Here is a 25,323-nt window from a genome sequence, read left to right as displayed (position 1 = left end):
AATTAGCGTGACTCTTAGAATAAAATAGATTTAATGAAGTTCGTTCGCGACTTTTAATTTCCCGTTTTAGAAATTTCATGAGGTTGTCGACATTAAAAGTTTCCTCATCTGCGTTTTGACGAGCAAAATCAAGCGTTATATCCTGAGGTATGCATTTCATTAACAAAGGGTATAGTAAATTTCCGTACGATTCGGTCTTGACCCCTATCGAATTTAGTGACCTTACTTGTACGTTGCAGGTATCATATAATTCTCTCAAAGAATTAATGTCATTAGAACTTCGGACAGGCCGTAAATTTAAAAGCTTATGCATGTAAGAATTAATTAGGAGATCTTTTCGACCATACCTCTCTTTGAGAATTTTAAAAGCTTCGTCGTAGTTTTCTGGAGATAAAGAAAAGCCTTCTATTGTTTTTAAAGCTGCACCGCCTAACAGGCTAAGCAAGTAATTAAACTTATCTACTTTAGATAGTTTTACGTTTTGATTTATTGCCGTGTCAAAAGAATTGTAAAATGTCTGCCACATTTCAGCATTTCCATAAAATTTATCAATCATAATCTTCGGCAATTTAACATTATAATCAGAACTTTTATCGACACCAGAAATAGATAAATTGTTACTATCATTAGAAGAACCATTAGAAACTAGCGAATTATTGCTATTTCTTTTTTCTTTCAATAATTTTATGCCTCTAAAGCTCCATTTCGAAATTTTTTCTTCGTATTCCAAGGCACTTTCGATTTTGGTTTCAATGTCATTAACATCAGTCAACGTTTTAATTTTTTCGTCTAACGCTCTCAAAGAAATAGCTTTTACTTTTAAACTTTCCAGTGATTCTTCAAGGTCTTCAAGGTTACCGGCTGCAATTAATGATTCAATAGCATTTGTTACTTTAGTAATGGCTGAACGCATAACTTTCCGTTCTTTCTTAGATTTCGTTAGCTCTTCAGCCATTTTTGTAACCTTGAATTCCACTTTACCACAAAATAAATTCAACAAATTTCTTACCTTTCTGAAGACTCACTTACGCATTTATCCGTGAACTTTGCAGAATGACATATCCTCCTGTTCTGACACCACTGTCATATCCTTCTTTTTCTTGGGCGTGTAGCTTCTGGATATGTATTTACTTCCTACCGTAGACGTATCGTATTGTGTGCGTTGACTAAAACAGCCATTTTAACGGCACAAAACTTTATTAACACACAAATAAAAATAATAAGTACAAACGATGAACACACAAGTATCACTTCGTTTCTTGCATCTAAGCTGACATACAACACCTTTCCTTCGTTATTTCGCTACCACCTGCTAACTACTCTTCTCTAGTAAGTCTCATGAGAGAGAGGCGTTGCAAGCCGTTCGGCTAAACTGCGCATGCGTCGTCATCACGTCATGACAGTTCTGTTTTTGAAGAACTAATACTAATAAGACTCTGACATATACCTGAATCAATAGTTCCTCTCTGCCGAAACGCATTTTCAGCTGTTTTAAAGCTTTTTCGTAACTATTACCCCCTGGGGGATAGCTCTTAATTGATTCTTCAGCAGGACTGCCTTTTTCCATTGCTTGAGATAAATACGAAAATTTATCGTGAAAATCGATATTAATGTCCTCATCAATTTTTGAAACTGACCCCAAAAGTATAGCCAATTTCTTACACTACCGTCAAAAGTAGATAATTTTATTTTTGGGTAACGTAATAAAGTGATCGGCTGCGAAACAATGTTCAAATTTTCATTTTTAGAAGATAATTGTTCACTCACTAGTGTTTCTAGCTTCTGTTTTAATAATCTCCATCGATCAATATACATTTCTGACTCATCTACCGCTTTCTCTATTTCGGTATCGGAAGTATTTTCAGAATACAACAAATGTTTATATTTCTCTTCACATGCTATCATTAATAAAGCTTTCTCTTCAATTAGCTTTAATTTATTAATTTTATCAGCACGATTTAATTTGATTTCTTCCTCATCAAAAGTATTACATGCTCGAGTAAACAACCTTCTAAGTTGCTTTCTATCCTTCAAAACAATACCCATAATGCACAAAGAATAAAAGAAAATATAAAATATTTTTTCACTCACTCTTAAAAATGCAGCCGTAGTCCTGTCTCTTGGACGCCAGATATCCCGTTTTACCTTCGATATCAGAAGAATTATGATGGAAAATGAGTATACAATCAATTATCCAATGAAAGACATCTCGTCACGACACAAACAGTTTAATATTACGATTCTATTTACAAGTCTAATTAAGTGTTAGTTTTAGCTTTGACACCTCAAAGCAATACTCAGAACATAAATGGAATAAAATATTACTCATCAGTTTTTAAATACTCATGAAAAACATCTCAAAAAGTCATTATTCTCATTAGGCTCACCAGCGGCAGAGCGGTAAAGTCGCTGAACACTGGTAGTTCGGTCCGAGGTTCGAATCCCGCGAACGGGCTGGCTGCATGGGTGTTTTCGTGGTTTTCCCCATGTGTAACGTGTATACGAGCCAGTTTCCCTTAGAAAGTCCTCCACGAAAGGCATCCCTCCTCTTAGGCAGATAGCCCTAGTGTGCTTTGCCATAATTAAATACACCAACACCATTATTCTCATTACTTAAAACGAAAGTAAACAATAGAACAAACTCGAAAACGTAGATGTAAAAACTCAACTGTTGCCAATCGCGATTTACTAAATTACATCAAAATATAAATAATAATCAGGTAGAGGTTCAACTTCAGAGTGCCCATTGCTTTACACAATTTTATCCTACATTTGGTTTCTTAAAATGTTATTCTATTTTAGTCACATATTTTATTTCTGAAATCGCAAGAATCAAATATCATAAGGTAAAAAAGTTTTAAATAAAAAAAAAAAAAAAAAAAAATACAAATACTAAATTTTACGCAAAAATTTATTTTTCTTCTCTTTAGGCATTCTGCAAGTATATTAGAAAGTATCCAACTTTTCGAAATATCTTGGTATTTCTGACACTCATTTTAAATAAAGTTATCGCCTTCCATTTCATAAAGGCCCACAAACGGCCGAGCGGTAAAATCGCTGAACACTGGTAGTTCACTTCGGGGTTCAAATCCCAGTAAACGGGTTGGTTGCATGGGCGTTTTCGTAGATTTTCTCATGTGTACCGTGTATGCCAGCTGGTTTCCCTTAGAAAGTTCTTCACGAATTATTTGGTCAGAGCCTTTATCAGTCGTTAGAGGCTAAACATTTTGAAGGTATGAGATGAAAGGAAAGCCTGGTTTCCTCAAGAGGTTTTGGTTTATTTAATTATGACAAAGCACACTAGGGCTATCTGCCTAAGGGGAGAGATGCCTTCGTGGAGGATTTTCTAAGGGGAACTGGCTCGCATACACGTTACACATGGGGAAAACCAGGAAAACGCCCATGCAGCCAGCCCGTTCGCGGGATTCGAACCTCGGACCGAACTATCAGTGTTCAGCGACTTTCCCGCTCGGCCGCTGTCTCATCAGGAGGAAAAAAAAACATCTTTAGCTGACATCCACATACATCACTGGATAAACTCCTAAATCTTCAAATAATTCGACTGAGAAAATCATGGGATTCTTCATTTATGATACGATATGATGTTCTATAACGTAATTTAAATTTATACAAACATATAGTCTAAAACCAGTCGCTCTTCACTTTAATCTGCAATGATATCGTTTTTGTCTTTTCTATTAACACAAACTCAATTGATGGTATTTGCTGGTGTACACGTCCAAGTGTTTTCTCTTTGAACACCTAATGTCTTTGAAGTATCCTGAAAGTATATTCTAAAGCGTCCTACATTTTGAAACATCTTGGTATGTCTGACAACCAAATTTCCCTGCACACTTTTACTTACTTTTCTCCCTAATTTTCTTCTTTCCTTCTACAGTCATTTTCAGTGCTCACACAAGAAAATTAAGATTTTTCGATTGCTAGACTTCCATAAATTTTGCATTCTTGTCAATTTTTTAAAATATCAGTTACATGAATTGCGTTTCAGCTGAAGACAGCTTTTCATTTTCTAGTCATTTTAACTATAAATAAAGTTTAAAGCGAAGTCCAAAGGATAAATTCTTTAATTAAAAGATTTTTGCTAAATGACAAAGAAATAAAACAGTCCAGCAGGGTTTATTCTGTACCACCGAGTAACCCGATTCTTATATCGGCTGAAACAATCTAAATCATATTAAAGATCGTGTTTTTTTATACAATCTATAACTAGAGAAAAAAATTAGCTTCTTAAAACATTCTTTCTAAGAGGATTAATTTAAAAGATTATATTTATATATTTTTAAAGCTGGGACTTGAACCAAATTGTCAAACTTTTAAGTTTAATTTACATGGTGGTTATAATTAAAGTTCCAACTTTAAATGGTCATAAAAGGAAAACTACCGGACCAAATGTTATCAAACTTGGGAATCGTGTAAAGGAGGTTATGGGAATTTATTTTCCGCGGGAAAAAAGAGTTTAAAAACTTACCACCAGGGGGAAAATGGCGCTGTATACAATATTGTTAAATGAAATAAGATATGAAAACATCTGTTTAAAATGTGTGTAATAGTTTCCGAAACGTCTTACAAAGCATGTTCAATGTAGCGTCCAGCATTTTCCGGAAGCAAGTTAAATCCTGTTACTGCATTCTCAACAGCAGCTCTTAGCATATCAGGAGGAATGTTACGGACACGTCAGTGTATCACATTTTTCATTTCTGCCAAATTGTTTAGATTATCACCATAAACAGTGCTTTTGAGATAACCAAATAACCAAAAGTCACAGAGGTTGAGGTCTGGTGGGAAGTGGGGAAGTGTCGGCCTATAAGACGTTCATTCGTGAAATGTTGCCTAAGTAACTGTGCAACACACGTGAGGTGGGGCCCAGCCCTGCATAAAAATCGTAGTATCTAAAATGCCACGTTATTGCAGTTCATGTATCACGAAAGATTTTAACATTGACTCTAAGCGAGCTGCAATCACAGTGGTCCAGCTGTCGACTCCACTTCAGAGAAAAATGGTTCAGTTATCAACTAGCTATCATTGAACACTAAACGGTGTGGAATGATTGTTATGCAATCGAATGCAGCAGGAGAATGCAATGGAACTAGATAGATGACATGAGAGATTTCTTTGGCCCAAATCGATTAAAAGCGTTTTGAATCAGTATCTTCATGTTTTATGGCCGAACTCAGGCTTCAAAAATTACAAATTAGCGATCTGTAAAAAAACGATTTCCAGACTGTACGCACTTGTGCGAGTGATTTGCAATCTCACATTTTCTAATCGCTAATTCGTGGATTTCACGGACGAATTTCTCACTTACACGGATGGCGCACTCGACCTTTATCGAATTTAACGCCTTTAAATGGTAATTTGCTTACTTCAAAGTTTCTTAAGGGTATACAACATATTAAACCCGTGTAACAAAAGGTTAAGTTAGATTCCGACCCATATTTCGTTTAACAATATTGCATACAGCGCCGTTTCCCCCTGGTGGTGAAGTTTCGAACTTCCTTTTTTTCTCGGAAAATAAATTCCTATGACATCCTTTACACAATTACCAAGCTTGATAACAGTTGATCCAGTAGTTTTCCTTTTATGACCGTTTCAATGTGGAACTTTAATTATAACCACTCTGTATATTATTAAATTTTAATTTGAAGCTATGCGTTATATGTATACCATGCGTCAATTTTTCTCTTTTATGGAAAAATAAAGAATCGAAGCAAATATACTTAGGATAATGGACCAAAACTGAAAAAATTTCCCCTTCCTCCGAAAATCAAATATTGAAACTTCGACCTTGAATTTATTAGGTTACCGAAATATTTAATTTGACTTATCTTCTAAGTCCTAGTTCCGACAATAATTCCGAATTACTTAAGCTGAAGTAAAAGATTTAGTATATATTCACTGTATGTTAATAAAGTAATCAGAGTGTAATAAAAATAGATTATAGAATTTACGCTAATGCAACTTTTTGTCTGACTGCACAACATGTAATGGAAGAGAAGGCTTGTAGAGATCTATTTTTGACATGCCTTTAAAGTAGATGTCATACTCCTTTTGTCTCTTCAATGTCAAAAAACTTTCCTTTGAGAGGCAACTTTAGTTTTTGGAAAAGAAAAAAAATCACAAGAAGACAAATTTGAAGAACATGCAGGACGATTGAGTACACATACTTATTTTCGGAACACAAGCGGTCCTCCGACTGGTTATTGAATAATGAAAAGATGCATTGGAATACGTTTTCTGACTGAAAACGCAAGATTAATAGTCATCTGCTTAATTCACAGCCATTTACAAGTCTCGGGCAATTGCAGAATCATTTTGATCCTGAGCTTGTAAGACAAACCTAATATCACTGGATTTAAACACTTCTTTAATCTTCCGAGAACGTTCTTCCTTCTTTAGCTCATATCCCAAGAATATTAAGTGAATACAATTATTGCAAAAGAAATTGAATATTCATTTGCACTGCGGCTTGGTAGTTTACTAACGAGTTAACAAAATTTAAATTCTGATTTTTGTGTCTAAGAATACAACAATAATTTAAATATTTACAAATAAAATATTAAATTGGAGATTTAGTTGGAGCCTCACCAGTTGCCTAGGATTTGAAGATTGTTAAATACTAATTGTTTGTTGCGAAGTCTAACTCAGGCTGCATAGTTGGTTTTCGTAGTTTTCTAGGTTCTCTTTACAAAGGTTCTCTATGAAATAAGCTTAATCAAATAGCTCCCATGTTCTTTCTATGTTCAAATAACCAACTAACCTAGTTTAAACGCGATTTCCAAGTGAAGTTACTAGCAAAACCCGAATACTCATTAAAAATCATGTAGCTTGCCAATCGGGAGTAACATGAAAGATACGGCGCCAATAATTGAATTGCTGTTACAGTACGCTATTTCTAAACTTGGTCATTCCTTAATTAAATAGCCCACCAGCGGCCGAGCGGTAAAGACGCTGAACACTGGTAGTTCGGTCCGAGGTTGAATCCCGCGGACGGGCTGGCTGCATGGGCGTTTTCGTGGTTTTCCCCATGTATAACGTGTATACGAGCCAGTTTCTCTCAGAAAGTCCTCCACGAAGGCATCCATCCCCTTAGGCAGATAGCCCTCGTGTGCTTTGCCATAATTAAATACACCACACCACCACATCATTATATTACTGATGATTAGGATTCAGTTCTTGACAATTACATTCTAAATTGGAATTTTAAGGATATAATGAAAATACGCAACCCACAAAAATACATTTTAGGATAAAAATGAGTTGATTTTTTATGTTTTAAAACTTCTTAAATTCATTTAATAAACATCGTATCCTCGTTGTTAATTGAATTCAGAATGTTGGGTGTCGTTTGTATAATTATTCTTACTTCACCACAGAACCTGCTGACTTATCCAGCCATTAAGTAGCTGCAGATCATTTCTACATAACCATTGAACTTCCATTAATTCAGTCTCTAGAGGCTTGTATGTTTATATCATAATTTGACTTTTATAAAAATGATTATTCTAAATCTTATGTTTCTATAAAAATACACTGTGTTTTAAAAATATGGATGATAGTATCAGCCGCTCTTTCAGCCACTTCATAAGCAACAGTTTGTTTAGAAATAAATTATGCAGTTAATGTCATAAAATATTTTCATAAATTTCAAATAAACATCAAACGAAAATTTTCAGTTACAGGCAATTCGATTTAAACAAAGTTAAAGTAAAGTAGCAGACGATAAAACGCCGAAGGTAAAAATTTACTCGTACAAAAATTTACTCTTATTTTTTTTTTAAAAAAAAAAAAGGAAGAAAGAGAGAAATTAAAAAAAATAGTTAAAAATTTGAATAATATCATCTGTAATTTTTAAAAAAATAGCTTTTCATATAGCATTAATAAATATTTATTACGCATCATTGAGGGAAAATATTTCATATAATTAATTCTCCGTAAAATTTTACTTGAAATTTAAGGTTAAAAATAGCTGTGGCAATTCACTGTAACAAAAATCCATAAACCACATTTGGCGTTATTATCGCTTAAAAAAAAAAGATGCCAAATTTCAAAACTCGAAAATATGTAAATTCGTGTATATCTTAGAAAATTTTGAATAAAAAAGTCTAATTTTTTGCAGATATGCTTAAAAATACACCTACTTTAAGATGATGGTAAAAATTTTATAGGTTATAATTAAAAATGTTTTTCGAAAAATTTATAAAAATTATTTAAAAATAGAAATTTAAAAAATAAAACACAAAAAATGGGTAAATTTTATTTGGAATGAACCTAAATTTTGAAATGTGAAAGGAAAAATAATAAAAGTTTAATAAAAAAAGATATATTAATAAATATTTACCAAATTCAATTAACATTGAGGAGCTAAAATTTTGAGAGCTAATATTTTAAAAACTACTCGTACAATTTTTACAAAACTTGGTATTCTGGCATAATTTGAGTCGTAGAATCGAAATATGGAAAAATATTGATATGTTATTTCAGAAAAAGTCCGATTTTGTGTCAAAATACCTATGTTAGAATAGTGCTATATATAAATCTAATATATATCCTAAGTTGCGCTTTCGAGACATGAAAAACGCAGTTTGAATTTTGTCAATCGGCCCAGTAGAACCGGAGATATAACACAAAATAAAATGTGTATACACATACATGTACACACGGTATGTGTATACACATACATGTACACACGTGCATAGGCCCAGCAGTGGCCGACTGGTAAAATCTTTGAACACTGATTTCAAATCCAGGGAAATTGTCGGGCTTCATGGGAATTTTTGTGGTTTTCCCCATTTTTAAAGTGCTGTATGCTAGCCAGTTCTCTGTTGTATTCCCTTTAGAAAGTCCTCCACAAAGGAATCCATTTCCATAGACAGATAGCCCTAGTGGGCTTTGAAATACTAAACGAAAGTGAAATCAAAACTACTCGTGGATACATGTATACATCTCTGATTCCTGTGCCGCGTAATGGCAGACCGCACATTGAGTTGAACACTGTTAAGCGAATTTCGCTTACTGCGCATGGTTGATGGTGTACCTTTGGCGCGGGGAGAAATATTGGCGACTAAGCAACCCTACGTTAGCTCATTCGTGATCTCCACGGCTGTCGAATGTGTTCGAGTGATGTTTAAAATTGCAATGTTGTGGAACTTTGCTTATTAGTTATTTTAACGTCCATGCCGATTGCACTTGCTTATTTTTCTAATATATGTTTCATTTTAATTCGTCAATAACAGTGCATTTAATATTTGTTAACATATGTTCGTAATAATTCGTTATTTAAATGTAATTTGTTTACGTGTTATAATTCAGTAATTGTAAACTGGAGTATCTCGCTTAGTTTGTTAGCGTATATTCGTGCTTTTATTTTCTCATTTCAAAGATTTTAATAACTAGCATTAAAGAATTGTAAAATTTCTTCAGTGTTATTTGCAAGCATTTGTTATATTCCTCAGTGTTTTTTTATGTATGTACGAATGGAACGTATGGTAAATCCTGAATTGTTTTTATTGCTTAAAAGTATAATGAATAAATTTTCAACTAATATATCCTAAATTTCAGTCTTTTTCTGAAGGAAAATTTGTACAGTTCCAAAGGAATGTGCATAATTTCATAAATATTATATTTTACATTTTGAATGTAAACACTGCTTCACATTATTTCGCAATAATTTCAGCTTTCTAGTTGTTTGAGCAGTACAGCAAAAAAATAGTACTTTAACACAGTAATACTCTACGCAGATTTAAACGCCAGATTTGTTTACAATTAGATGGCGATACATCTGCCATATACCGTATTTATCTTCTTTTCAAATTGCGCCAACATAGTAATTACGCCAAATAGTTTTCTGGGCATGCGCAGTATGCAACATTCGTTTAACACTGTTCAACTCAATGTGCGGTCTGCCATTACGCGTCCCGATAACAGAAGAGTACCGGTCAAAATTGGGCTTTTAAAGATATGTGAAAAAGAGTTTTGAATTAAAATCCGGACTATATATCATTATCTTGTAATAAATACAGACTTAAGATCACACTGTAACTAGTATTTAATATAAGTTTAACTAAGCTGTCATTAATGTTTTATACTTACATTAAGTATTGAAATCAAGATCAGAATGTTATTAATTCGTATTATCGTTCGTATAAGTGCTTTACATTTAGAAGTCCATTCTGTTATTCATAATTTTATATCCATTGTTAACAAACAAGAACAATACAATACTAATTATCACATTTATTTACGAGTTCTATTGAAATGCAATAATTTCCTTTTCCAATATCTTCTTTTACAAAATACTTTCAGTCTATAATTCATTTTTTAAATGTTAATTTCTGTTAAAGGCCGAGAGTGAACCTGTTTATCAAAATTATAATTGTGTCTTGTCCGTGTGTCATTTTCTGATTGAAGGTCTGCATTTCAACCAACATCATTTCAAGTATTTTAATGATTTCGACGTGCCTCTTGACCGTATTATCGAGGAAAAGGTAAATAATAATTTGTTTCCGTACCTGAAAGAGGCAGGTTTTTATTATTTGATTTGATTTTATTATATGTTGTTTTAATATTTTAATACTATGCATTTTATTGTATAACATGTTTTATTTTTGATTTTGATTTTTGATTTTTAGCCCTGTTTCTTCTTTGATACCACGTGGTGTGCAAATGTCTCATGTGTCATTTGATGCAAATTACTGTGTTTTTCATCATATATTTTTAATTGTTTTTAGTTTGTGCTTGTGGCATACTTGTTTTTAATCTTAAAAAAAAATTTTTTTTTCAGGGCTAATAACCTTTAAGGTTTTTGTGCCATGAAATCCATTATCACGTGTCACTTAATCCCATGTCATGTTTAAATTCTTTCAAAGATAGACCCTTTTCTCAAGCCTATTCTTGTACAATGCAATCATAAGATGATTATCGAAATTCTACTCACTATTAGCTGTAATCTCCAAATGGGGCTTTATGAATTCGTGTCTATCGTACCCATACAAATTACATTGACCAAAAAAGGTATTCGTTAGATTACATTGAAGGGTGCCCCTTGTATTATCGCGAAGTTTTGGTTTCACTTATCTCCAAGTTGTTGTTTCATCTACCGCCAAAGTTGTTGTTTCATTTATGGTAACCTGAGTAATTGTGGTGTGGTGTGGTGTATTGAGAACACGGCAAAGCACACTAGGGCTATCTGCCTAATGGGAGGGATGCCTTCGTGGAAGACTTTCTAAGGGAAACTGGCTCGTATACATGTTACACATGGGGAAAACCACGAAAACGCCCATGCAGCCAGCCCGTTCGCTGGATTCGAACCTCGAACCGAACTACCAGCGTTCAGCGATTTTACCGCTCGGCCGCTGGTGGGCCCTGAGTAGTTGAATGTTAAGGAAACCTTATTATGACGTAATTGGTTGCGTGATTGCCGTCAATTATGAATGATGAGAAAAAGATCTGTAAGGGCTTGTGGTGTGTGCTGGTTAGGAAGCACATTGCTTGTTTTGTGGTTTAGACGGTAGAATGGCTGAATGTGGTGATATTAATTTGAATTTTCTCTATGATTTGGAATGAAAGGGGAAAAGAGTACATTTAACAGCGCGCCAAATCTAGCGTACGCGCTGATTGATTTCAGATTGCGTAAATTTATATAGTTCTATATTTCTTAAGACGCCATTGAAATACTAGTTTAATTTTTAAATCCTTTTTTGATTCTAAATCCTTTTTTGTTATCCTATGGATTTAACAATTTGGGAATTGCCCATGACGAAAAGTCGGCAATAGAATTTTGGGTAAAGTGCAGAATCACCCACGGTTTGACGCGTTTTTAAAAATTGCACATACTCGGTATCCATGGGCACATCGACCTATTTTCACTTAAAAAAGAAAATCCCAGAATTGCACAGAAATGGCACTGCGCACACCCTTGGCTTTATCTATGTACACATCGACCTATTTTCACTTAAAAAGTAAAATAAAATTGACAAAAATCCAATTGTTTTTACCCTTGTAAAAAGCGGCAAACAAATAAGTGAGCGATTCTGCACTTTACCAAGAATATTTTCAAAGAAAAGGCATCATTCATTATAGAAAATTACGTTTGAACAACCAACGAGATGAAATTATGCTTTCGCGATAAGTAGGTAGCGAAATAGCGATGCAGACATTCATTCAGTTATGTTTAGCAATTTTTATATAAATTATAAATAAATTATAATAATGATCTGAAATAGTTATTTACTCTTTTACTTCCATTCAGTCATGTTTAGCCTTTTTCATATAAATTAAAATAATAAAAAAGTATTATATGAAATTAACCTTTCATCGACATTAAAACATCAATCTTAGATAGTTATTTAGTATTATACTTCCTTTCTTGTCACAATTATTAGGGTTGCCGCAATTATTTTTGGCAGCATTGGCATCAACAATAGTTTGGCGATTTTTTACGGCCCTCGAAACCGAATAGTACCCCATTATATTTATAAATGTCCTGTTTGTAGGAAGGAAATGCCTATGGTTGAACGTCGGAGGATACCGGCACTACCGAGGATAATTTTTACTCTTATCTTTGTGAATTTATGTGGTGACCCCGGATAGATAGTTTTAAGGACCCCAGATAGACAGTTTAGATAATTTTAAGGAGTTTTTTAATGCTGTTAAGGAATTTTGTTTGACTGAAGACAGGCAAATTTCTAAATAAGGTAAGTGGATATTTCCTTTGTGTAGTGCTAGATGAATTTCCTTTTTTATTTTATTTGATTGTTTGACTTAAAATATAGTTTATTGGTAGATCGATGTGTACATGGACGAAGTCAAGGGAGTGCGTAATGCAAGTTTGCCCAATTCTCTGATGTTTATTAAATGAAAATAGATCGATATGTACAAAGTGAAGGGATTGCGCAAAGCGAAGCTTGTGCAATTCTCTGACTTTTCTGAAGTGAAAATAGGTCGATGTGTACATGGATACCGAGTTTGTGCAATTCTTTGACTTGTTATTTTGGCTTCGTGTAGCGGCGATTTTTGGCGCTAACGTCGCGGCTACACAAAGCCAGACTAAAATGTCAAAGAACTGCACAAACTCGGTATGCATGTAGCGCTAAAAATCGCCAATTTTCCCCAATAGGCAGCCGTAAAAATATTTTTACCAAAGTTTTACCTTAATCAACACTCACCAATATGACCAAAATTAGTCTCGATCCATTACATCTAATCTGTTTCTGTTTTCAAAACTCACGTTTTGATTTTGTCGTAAGAGGTGAGTGGAACGAGAAAATGAACATATGCTCAACATAAGAGCATATAAGAGAGTGGTGGCAAACCTTTTTGGATTGGCGTGCCCCAAACCTTTTTTTTTGGGGGGGGGATCACTTGCCCAAAAACCTCTTTGATTAAATCCCCATGAGAGAGCGGTTTACCATGTGTTGCCAGGCGCAGTGAAATTTGAAGCTGGGTTAGATGGTTTGTTTTAGAGATATAATTGTAAAAACCAACTTTCTGGTAATTATAATTCCTCAATTTCCCTCCAATAAACAACTTCCGCCCAGCTTCATCAAATTCGGCAACAAGCTTACAGTTGGTGGTAAAGTGCCGTCTGACACTATATGTGCGACACACAACACTTTCCTCGCACAGAATGCATAATTCTTTCCTATTGTGGTCAATAACTCCGAATGATTCTGTCCAGATCTCTTGAACTGATCTTCCGCTATCAATGTTTAATTTTGCCTTTTTTGCTAGAGTAATTTGTGAGGGTTCAAGACCTGGAGCATGAAAAATATATTTAAACAATGAAAGTATTAAAAGTCACCGGCAGTCTGCAAATAATTTGAATTCGTTTAGCAAACATTAGCTGCTTCAACGTTGACGTATTCTTTGCCATGTAACAAGTAATATGATTGGGCCAAACAATTGAAACGTCGTAAATTGGGTCAATAAATACGTATGTATATCATTTCTATGGCTATATATGAACATCTTATATCTAGGCTGAGGCCTTATGCCAGTGGTATTATGCGATAAGTTGCAGTGGTTAAGTACAGGTGGGTTAAGTTCAATCTGGATACTAAAGTAGCAGGAAACTACACAGAAGAAGAGTTCAAACCCTTTCTTAACTCTTTAAAATTTACAATGCTTCAACTCGACGCTAACAAACTTCGCTTCTACTTGGGCGGTAACCTAAAGTTCGATAATTGAAAATTAAAAGTTGAAATGTTTAGCACGTGATGAACTAACCTGCAGAGCTTAGCGAGATCCCGAACTTCAACTCCCTTCTAAGCTAGCTTGTGGCAGCAAAGCAATGCAAATTAAGCCACTTGAACCAGCAATGAGCTACGGCAGAGACGGCAGCTAGAGCCTAACTCTTCCTTTCTCCTCTCGAAACTCGGCTTTTAACTATTTCCTTCAACATGAAAAATTTGCATGCGTTCACGCGCGCTACAACATTTAACTATTCTGACACTGACAATTAGGGGAATGAAGGCTTATAGAAAAGTCTGAACTTCAAATTTAAAATCTTAGTTAAAATGAATATAAATCCCTAAAAAGTAAGTAAGTGAAGCATTCAAGAACAGACTAAGACACTTATTTAAATTACGCAGTATCATTTTGTTGTGATTATTGATAAAGGAAGTAATATTTTAGTCGCGTGCCGGCTGATGAGGCTCTGCGTGCCGATTATGGCATGCGTGTTATAGGTTCACCATCACTGATATAGGTGATCACTTTATGTTTTCTACAAACGACATTTATCGGTTTAGTTGAATTTTACCTTTTTCCCTCTGAGATAAGTAGATGGTGTTACTTAGGCGAACTAATGTATATGATACCGAAATGAGCACCATGGCATTTAATGGATCGATATTACATAGCTACACAGATTGGAATTTACTAGCAAGTTTGCCCTAGAAACAGAAAAGAAAATTCAAAATTCTGCTGCAGAGGATATTTCAGCTGGCAACTTAACCAAATTTATATACGGTCAAAAGTCCTTAATCCGGACTCGTCGGGACTTCGGCGATTCCGGATTATCGATTTTTCCGGATTTATAGATCATCAGTTTAAATCTGGTAAGATGGCATGCAGAAATTATAAAATTGAAAATATGAAACCGTAATTTATGAAATAAAGAACAATTATGATCTAAAGGGTATCAAAATTTACAAAAAGAAAAAGCTTAATATTTATTTGTTTGCTTTATTAAACATTTTTTTCAATGTAAGTTGTTTAAGTGGCTTCGTTTCATGTGATAATACTTTCTCTTTAATTCTATTAAACAGACATAATTTCTTGTTTAGTTACAAAGTTCCGCTGTTCAAGTCCTATAATTGCTGTGTCGACAATACCGACTAATTTGTCAATCGAAATTTTTTCGTTTTCAATAACCTCTGTGTTACTTTCTTCACTATCGGAAGCGAATTATAATGACGAGGAACTTGATTTAAATCATATCAAAGACGGAGTACATCGAGATGAAATACTACATTTAGTAAGGAATTATAAGCCAAATAAAATAAAAACATCTACTCTGAAAATAAGGATAGTGCTGACAGATCAACTTCCAATTCATTGCGCGCCGCGTCCTTCCTCCCCCCCCGCAGAGCAGAGTGAAATTGATAAACATATTTCGGAATGATTACATAATCAAAGGATATGCCTTTATCCATTTTTTGCAGCAATTCCACTTTCTGTTTAATGGACTTCGAAACATACTCTCGCTTTATACATCCTTTACATATTAGTAAATATATATCGGAAATTCTATTTGACATAATCGAAAGTTCAAGCTTATTTTTATAAAATTGCTCTAACAGTCTGCAAAAAATAATAAGCCGGATCCAATTCGAAGATTAAGGAACAACGAAATCTGCAACATTAACTGAATTAGATAATTTTAACTTAGCTTATATATCGTCCGTTATACATTAAATGCGCATGCGTAAACGTACTATGCGCACAGGCATATTCACAGCCGCAAAGATCTTACGCGCACGCGTAAACACCTATGCGCATGCGTGAACGCGACGCATGCGCAGAAAGTTTGTAGCTTTGAGGTCCGGATTATAGATCACTCCGGATTATGGGTGTCCGAATTAACGACTTTTGACTGTACTACTGTTACGAAATAATGGAATGATTTGATCCAGTCTTATGAAATGAACAAAATATATGACATTAATGAACTATACAATTGTCTGATGCATATTTTTACTTTGTTAAAAGAACATCAGTGTAAAAATTGTTGTGACCCACATAAAAACAAATTTTTGAAACTCATCATCTTGCAGATTAAATACCAGATAGTATCAAATGAAATAAAATATCTTCAAATGCAAAACTATGTCACAAATGTTGTAAGCAGTCTGTTTATTTCATCTGGCTTTGGCAAGTGAATTTGTGATGAACAGTTTTTGAATGTCGAACCAGAATGAGCATGGCCCTTTTTGCACTGCGGCTGATTCTAACCTTTAGTCATAAAGCTGGTATGATTTCTCATTACAATGCATGTTGCTTTTTTCAAGACCTGCCAATGATGGATTACTGTATTCCCCCCAATCTTTTCAGTGCTGACATTTTTTAAAAATATTCACGTAATTTTCCACTTTCTGAATACAATAATAGAGAGCTCTCTTATAGTTTAAAAATGGATTTGTTCATGTAGTGATCGTTCTTGTCTTACTTACAAAGACAAAATCCCGTAAATACCTACATAGGTCACACTGAACCTTTCTTCTCCTTGTAAATTTTGAACTTTATGGCAGCTTAGCACAAGAACTGACGAATCACAGTGAAGCAAACGCGAACTGAATTTCATTCTATGACTTCATACAGTCAGCAGCTTCTCCAATTATTTATGGTCTAAAGAGTAGTAGAGAGTAGCATAAGAATACAGGTTAAATTACAGGCAAATATAAATCAAGATATTTTATTAGATATTGTCATATTATTGTGCTTTCTTAGTGAAAAGACGATTTATGTTAAAGAAATAACACCATGAAAGCTACCTGAAATTTATTCATCATTACTTTTAATTTGTTACGTTTTTAGTGTAACAGCAGCCTTTGGAAATTAAATTATTTGCTTGATTTTAGATCATAAAATTAGTAAAAAAAAGAAAAATATACCACTTCTTTTTGCTTACGACTCTGCAGTTGGGAGACAAATGACGACGTTCGGCATCTCTACACTGAGTGACACACTACAAGTACAATGTTGTGAATTATCCTCTAATGAATTACATGCATAATTTCTTGTACTACCACTCACTTGCAACTACAAAAACGCAATCATAATATTTGACATGACATTATATCAAAATGGCAAAATCTCTTGCCACACTATTTTATTTAAACTGAAAATCGCCATAGTTGCAAGTGCAATCCTGTTGTATAACTTTTTTTGGAGCGAATTCAATGAACTAGTCTAAATTTTCTCCATCTCCAATCATTAAGGAAATTAGCAATCCACGTATGAAGCAATAAAAAAAATTCATTCTGCATTAAGTTTTTTACAAGTTATATATTTTAATATGCAAAACCTAAAAAATAATTCAATAATTGAACAATTTACAAATCAGTTTTCACCCGTTATAATTTTAACATCTAAACGAATTACATAAAATATAAAAATCAATCTAAAAAATTTATTCGATTTTTCAAACTATATTTTAGCGTCTAAATAAATTGTATACATGCATAATGTAATCTAAAAAAAAAAAAAAAAAAAAAAAAAAAAAAAAAAAAAAAAAAAACATCCGCTATGCATTTTCACGAGTTATATTTTTAAAGTCTAAACAAATTGCATACATGCATAAAACATAAAGTTTGTAGAGACATTGGGAATTTTTCAAGCAGCAGTGATGAAAAATGAGCAACGCCCTCGCCGGGAATCGAACCACGGACTTCTAGAATATGCGCCCAGCGTGCTGACCACTACACTACGAAGGCATGCTAAGAAGACCGCAGAAATACCTTATATACTTCCCCTTTTAAAGGGCGACTGCGGTTTTTCGGGGACCCAATCGCCAAATCCTGGGTGTGGAGTATCATCATCCACCACCCTTTTAGTTCTGGCGCCACTGTAGAGACATTAGGTATTTTGGAAGCAGGAGAAGGGAAAATTGAGTAGTCCGCTCTCCGGGACTCGACCTTTCGAATTCGCGTCGAGCTTACTGACCAGAACACTACGAAGGCATGCTAAGAAGGCGAGAGAAATAACTTATAAGTTCATCTAAAAATTTTAAAGTAATCGAAAGATAAAAATTCATGATGCATTCAGTTTTACAAGTTAAGGTTTTAATATCTAAATGAATAGCATACATGCACAAAGTTAATTTATTTATTACTAATTTATTTGCTATAAAAATTAATAAGTCGTTCTGTAAGATCATTTTGGGTACTAGGTCCTAGAATTACTGATAGAGAAACATGAAAGTGCTTGCATCAGAGTGATACGATAAGAAAATATTACGTATATTACAAATATAGCAAAAAAGGTTGCCAAAGATATGTGTTTTGTTGGACGTGATGAATGTAAATCTCTGATGAGTTATCATCATTTTAATACTAATATACCCTCATCTTGTCAATAATTAATATTTTGGAGGACTTCAGAGAAACTATTTAGATCATTTTAATTTTTGTTAAATATAGCATAGGTGTATTTTGAGGAAAATTTTCATAATTTTTTTAGCAATTTTATTCTTAACAAATTTCTTTCTCAAAAGTACCAGACAACTTCTAAATTTTTTATAGCAAATATATTAGTAAAAGCTAGAAAATGTGCATTAAAGTGTTAAATGATTCAGTATTTAAAAGCATTTTTTAACCCAGTAAATTTTCCATTAAAAATGACTACATAAATTAAAAATGACTACATACTAAAAATTAAATAGAAAAGATTGCTGAAATGCTTATTTTTAATACAAGTCACCTCTGTAAGATTAAATTTTGCTGATAAAATTCGTATGATATATATAATTCGTATGATATTCGTATAAGTAAACCAATAGATTTAATGGACATACAATCATATATATGCCATAAAGTCATATAACCATGCCATGAAGGATAAAATTATTCTAATGTTTGAATATAAAATAATCACATTTCTAATCCGCTTACAAATAACAAAAGTGTAAAATAATCAAGTACTAACCTTTGCTCTTCTATAGGAAATCTGTAACATGTATTCCATCCGACTTGGACGAGATGGCAGGAGAACTTCGTGAGCAATACTCCTCCATTTGTGCATAAAAGTGTTCTATTTGGCTGATGCAAAGTGATGATCTGGGCCGACATTTCTAACAATGGCCGTACCGACGTGCACATTATCAGGAATGGAGCATTAACAGCTCTGCAACATAGGGATGAGATCCTCAGACCAACTGTGCTTCTGTACACTGTAGCAGTCAGGGATGAATTCATTCTCATGGACGATAAGGCCCCATCCGGCTCAGCTAGTGAATAATGTTTTTCTATGAAAGAATCCTTGGAATGGAGTTATGAATCGAATAGAACACGGTTGAGGCATTCTAGTGTTAAATATTTGCATAATGGCCTGTAGTAACGGCAACCGCCGGCAATAAAAAGGAGATGCTTTCCTTAGTGGCACCGCAGTTCATTTTAGTTCGAGCCAGAATAGACCTGCCCGGGGGAGAAGCCAGGGGATGAGAGATTCCGGTTCCCGTCTTGTTCCGGTTCCCGTCTTGTTGCGGATCCACTCCTATTCCGGTTCCCGTCTTGTTCCAGTCCTGTTCCGGTCCTGATCCAGTCCTATTCCAGTTCCAGCCTGGCCGTTTAAGTCCAAAACACGTAGGAGCGGAAGTCTGAATCCAGCGAATGGAGATATATGCCGAAAGGGCTAGATGGATTCTGTCTTTTAAAGGAAAGTGTTCTTCACCGTGCCGGCATAGCTGTTACTTTAAAGCACTTTGAATGTTTTTCCGCCCAAGATGTTAAGTTTTCGTTTATGATGTTAAGTTTTCATCAGTGTTGAAGTTCCAGTTAAATAAACCTTTAAGTTTTAGACAAGGTTTTTGTGTTCTTCAGAAAATTTTAGATTCGAAGTCAGATATATCACATAGGATATTAGCGGAAAAATCAACATTTGGCATCAAGCGACAGGACATTGTCTGCAAGGTAAGCGACTTTTTTATTTTTGAATCATGGAAGCCTTAAAAGTAGCACGAACTCAATATAGAAGACCATTCAGCAAAGCGTGTAATGAATTTGACAATGAAGAAACTAAATTTAATCAAGAAGAAAAATTATTAAAATAAAAGTTATTGCCGAGAAAGCTAAAATTTTGTTTGCTACTGAAATGAAAATACGAGAATTAATGTTTAAAGAAATTACAGATGAGACTTTACTTATTAAGGAAATGGATGAATCTGAATTATATTTTGATAGGTGGAGACTTATGGAAAGTAAACAAAAAGATCTCACTTTTGGTATCCCGAATGTAATTTTAATTTATCCGTGCTTTGTTCAGAATAAAATGTTACATTATCCGAAGATTAAATTGTCTATCTTTGATGGTAACGTGAAGAAATGGCTAGGATTTTGGGGGCAATTCCAAAAGATTGATAAAGATCCTACGTTAGATAATAATGATAAATTTGCTTATTTGGCACAGGCTATGGAGAAGAATTCTCCCGCAGAGGAAATAATTAAAAGCTTTCCTCCAACTGGCGATAGTTACAAGAGCGCTATCGAAGCATTGCAAACGCGTTTTGGTAACAAAGAATTACTAACGGAGATTTATATTTGTGATTTGTTAACCCTTGTTATTCAAAAACAAAGTACAGTCGGTCACAAAAGTATTCGAACACCGTACCCTAACAGAAAATGACAAGATGGCGTTTTTTTTTTCTCTTTCTCTCTGTGTGTCGTGTTATTCCATCCTAGGTTTTCTTCTCCCCCCCCCCATCTTGGAAAAAATTGGAAAAAATTGGTTACGATCTCTTTTTGAATGGGGAGATGCCATTTTGAGAAAAAGCTGACGACCCTATCTTGGAGAATGAACATGAACGCTCTACATACCCTTTCACTCTCTCTCTTTGAATTGGGAAGCCATTTTGGGAAAAAAGCAGACGACCCTATCTTGGAGAATGGAAATGAACGCCTCTCCCTCTCTCTTTGAAATGGAAAGCCATTTTGGGACCCTCTATTCTTGGGAAGGGAAAAAACTGAAGTCTGCACTTCGCTGTCTCTGAATGCGGAAAGCCATTTTGGGAAAAGTGGACCCTCTTCTTCTGATCTTGGAGAACTGGAAATGAACGCTCTACACGATCTCTCTTTGAATTCAGAAGGTATTTTGGGACCTTCTAATGTTGGAAAACTGAAATGGACGCTCTACGCATTTTCTCTCTCTCTCTCTCTCTTTAACATGAGTAGCCATTTTGGAGGATTCTCCACCACCATCCTAACCTTGGAAAACTGAAATAAACGCTCTACACCTTCTCTCTCTCTCTCTTTCTCTGAAATGGGTAGTCATTTGAAAACTCCCTAACTTTGGAAAAAAACAGAAATGAACGCTCTACACCATCTCTCTTTGAAAATGGGGGGGGGTGTCATTTTGAGACCTCCCTCCCCTAAACTTGGAAAAAAAACTGAAATGAACGCTCTACACTTTCTCTCTTTGGACATGGGTAGCTCTTTGGGGACCCTCTCCTCTTGGTAGGAAAAAAAAAAGAACTGAAGTGAAGGCTCTACACAATCTCTCTTGGAATGGGATCCATATTTCGGGAAACGTGGATCACCTCATGCTGGAAAACTGAAGTGAACCACCAAGATTGGACTCTATATAAAATTTTTTTATTGATATAATGAACTTCCTCCAATTGTTAAAAAAATTATTTTTTTTGTTTTTATCCCATTTCCGATGTGATTTCAGAAATGCAATTCCATAACAGTTCAATTTCATTCGAGGTTAAATGATCTAAACAGTCTTTGACCCACCCATCCGTATGATTATTTTCTTCTCCTTCCTGTTGCACCAAATTTTGTAAGTCCATATAATCATTCCATACGGGAAGGGCTGGATCCTCACAAGGCTGTCTTGAAACACTTGGAGTCTCTTTGGGATAAGTGGAGGGATCTAGGATGTCTGGACCCGGCTGCGATTCTACCTCCATGATTTCTGGACCCGTTGGAACTTGTTTACCCGGCTGAAATTCTGCCTCTACGATTTCTGGACCCGTTGGAACTTGTGAACCCGGCTGTGATTCTGCCTCCATGATTTCTGGACCTGTTGGAACTTGTTTACCCGTCTGACATTCTACCTCTATGATGTCGGGACAGGTTGGAGAAGAAGAAGAAAAAGAAGAGGATACTGGAAGAGGTTCTGTCTGTGAGGAGTCCGAAAGAGGTTGCCTGTTTGAACAAGTCGGGGAAGAAGAAGAAGAAGAAGCTTCTGGATTCTGAAGCGGATCTTGCACGCCAGGTAGGTTCCGGTAAGTCGACCGTTTTTTAAGAGGTAATTTTTTTTCTTCCTCCTCATCTTCAATTGTGATGACTTCAATTTCATTCCGTTGCCGGGTCGATTTTGTTTCGGGCCATGACGGTTTGGTCCAGCTCCTCTTATCATCTAAGGAAGGGATGGGTAAAGGTGGCGGAGGGTTTTCTTCTTCTTTTTCTTGAAACATCATCGGCGATTGGAAAGAAATCTCCTCTTTCAATTGTTTCCAAAGCGAGTACGAGCACCGATCGACGAGAAAGAGACTCTTCTGGGTTGTGACGATGAGATATTGCGTTTTCGGGGGAACGACATAGTTTTGAAAAGGTCTTAGAATATATTTCTTATATTTCATCCTGTCGCTGACTTTAAAACTTCTTTCCTTCAGATTGGGGGACGATGATTCGTAATAGGCGAGAGGAGCGGCTGTGGTTTGAACAATATGAACTTCGTCCTCAGCCGTCGTTCTCACTCCAAACGTAAAATATCGTTTCGTGAGAAAAATATTCTTCCACCGAAAACTCGTGCGCGGATCTGTATATCGCCGGTCTGTTTGAATGGGCCGTCTCAAAGCTCGATCCATCCGATTCCAAGAGAAGGGAGATTCCTCTTTCGTTTGTTGCGATTCGAATAAATTTCTGTATATATTCTGAAGGAGCAGGTTGGAGGATTCGACATCTTGGTTGAAAGAAACGATCGCTTGATGAGGTGGTAAATGCGGAATAAATGTCGCACAATGACACGCCAAAAAAATTTTCAAGTTGGAGATTTGCTTTAGCGTCTTCAAATCCTCCCCGTTCGAAATCCGTTGAGTTGGAAAAACGTCTAATAGCGACATGGCTCCCAATGGAAAAGAAATGATCTCGCCCAGTACTCTCGTCTTTTTATATATCTATATAGACACACACAGACGCACATAGAGGCTCTATGACGTCCGTTTTATTTGTTTTTTTTGTTTCTCTCTCTCTCTTCTTTCCAAGAAATCTTATCTCCATGACCTCTTTTTCTTTTCTTAAAAAGATGAATGTGTGTGGGAATGAGGAAGTGAAAGTAATAATTTAATAAACAAAAAATTATCCAACCATGACCTTCCTTTTTTTTTCAAAGTCACCCTTTCCAATCCAAGGACGTCCAGAGATAGAGGAAGCTGGGACAGAGGAGGAGGAGGGAAGGGAAGGTCACACTCTCTTTCTCTCTATAAATAAAAGGGGAGAGCCCCAAAGTCGTATTTTTGTCCAAGTGGATCATGAGGAGGCATCCCCAGCTCACTACGTGTATTCCTTTCAAATATAAATATGTTGATCTTTCCTTTTATATCATCCAAGGAGTCGTTTACCTGAAAGCCTCCGATTTTTCAAAATGTGCGGGTTATTATACCGTGGGGAGTTATCAAAAGATGCGGGACGAATTTTTGTCCGACGAAAACGTGTTGATGGCTCGTGACATTCCACCTTTGGATGCACAAATTTTGTTAATGAAACGAGCCAAATATTTTTACACGTCCCACTTTCTAACCGTCTCGCAAATGAATAGGATTATGGATCGTCTTGAGAAGACAAAAGGGATTCTCGTTAATTTTAGTGAATGGTTGCACAAATGTTTGCACGAACCTCTCTCGATCGAGAAGACTGGGAAGAATACCTATTATATTCTTCTCGAGGACTCCTCGTTCGTCTCATCTTAGAGAAGCTACGACTTTTGAAAAAATCCTCGAGCAAGAAAAAATAGAATGGTGGAACAACTACCCCATCCCTCTCCCCGAGCATCAAGAGGAGCCTGTTCAGAAGAAAAAGAAAAAACCTTTCCAAAAGCCTATCCTCATCCTCCTCAATAATGATGGGGATGAGGAGAAGCCTGTTCAGATTCCTCTCCGTTTGTCAAAACCCGTCGAGGATGAAAAACCTCTCCCTTCCTCAAAACCCCTTGAGGAAGAGAGACCCCTCGAGAAGGAGAAATCTCTCCCATTGTCAAACCTCCTCGAAGATGAAAAACCTCTCCATTTATCAAGACCCCTCGAGAAGGAGGGACCTCTTCCTTTATCAAACCCCCTCGAAGATGAAAAACCTCTCGATTTTTCAAGACCCCTCGAAAATGAGGGACCTCTCGATTTGTCAAAACCCCTCGAGGATAAGGGAACCAAAACTTCTCTCTCTTTCGAAAATGAGGGACCTCTCGATTTGTCAAAACCCCTCGAGAATAAGGGAACCAAAACTTCTCTCTCTTTCGAAGAGGAGGGACCTCTCAATTTGTCAAGACCCCTCAAGAATAAGGGAACCGAAAATCCTCTCCCTTTCTCAAGACTTCTCGAGGAGGAGGAGGAGGAGGAGAGACCGCTCCATGTCTCAAGACAGGACCCCCCTCTATCTCTTGAGGATCCGAGGGAAACGATTCCTATTGAAAAACCATCTATCGACGATCCCCAGAAAAGGTCTTCGGAGGAGATTAGACTTCCATGTAGAAAACGAATCTGCCACAATCATAATAATAATAATAATAATAATAATAATAATAATAATAATAATAATAATAATAATAATAATATACCCCCTTCTTTACCATTTTATTAAGAATACTTTACCATTTTATTAAGAATGATTTCTCCCTGATCTATTATTTCAAAATTCCAAGTTTCACTTCAGAACCATCTGTGCTGTTGAAGAAGTAACATGATATATGTATTTTTTTTAATGAGTTCTGTCAAGATTGAATTGTGCAGGATCGACCTTGCGAATTTTTTCTCTGTGTCTTTAAATAATAATGATACCGAACTGCTTTTTGTAGAGCGCAATGGAAAAAACCTTTTGTATGGTTAGGACAATTCATGTGTTCGATTCCATTGTATTTGAGAATCTCTTGCGT

At 35.5% G+C, this 25,323-nt stretch overlaps 1 protein-coding gene across 1 annotated transcript in view; it reads left to right on the top strand.

The window, feature by feature from the left end:
- Positions 1–20,516, top strand: part of LOC146993982 (uncharacterized) — a 47,828-nt gene extending 27,312 nt beyond the window's left edge. The window contains exon 2 of the mRNA XM_085826686.1: positions 19,181–20,516. Within this exon, the coding sequence (XP_085682812.1) occupies positions 19,181–19,237 (57 nt within the window). The 3' untranslated portion in view covers positions 19,238–20,516. The remainder of the gene's footprint in view (positions 1–19,180) is intronic.
- The last annotated feature ends 4,807 nt before the right edge of the window (positions 20,517–25,323 follow it).

Source organism: Stegodyphus dumicola, chromosome 11 (assembly GCF_044657685.1).
Source record: "Stegodyphus dumicola isolate Sdum_Otavi_A_Nest chromosome 11, ASM4465768v1".
Lineage (NCBI taxonomy): Eukaryota > Metazoa > Arthropoda > Arachnida > Araneae > Eresidae > Stegodyphus > Stegodyphus dumicola.
The sequence above is the reverse complement of the archived record's forward strand: the minus strand, read 5'-3'. Positions and strand labels throughout refer to the sequence as shown.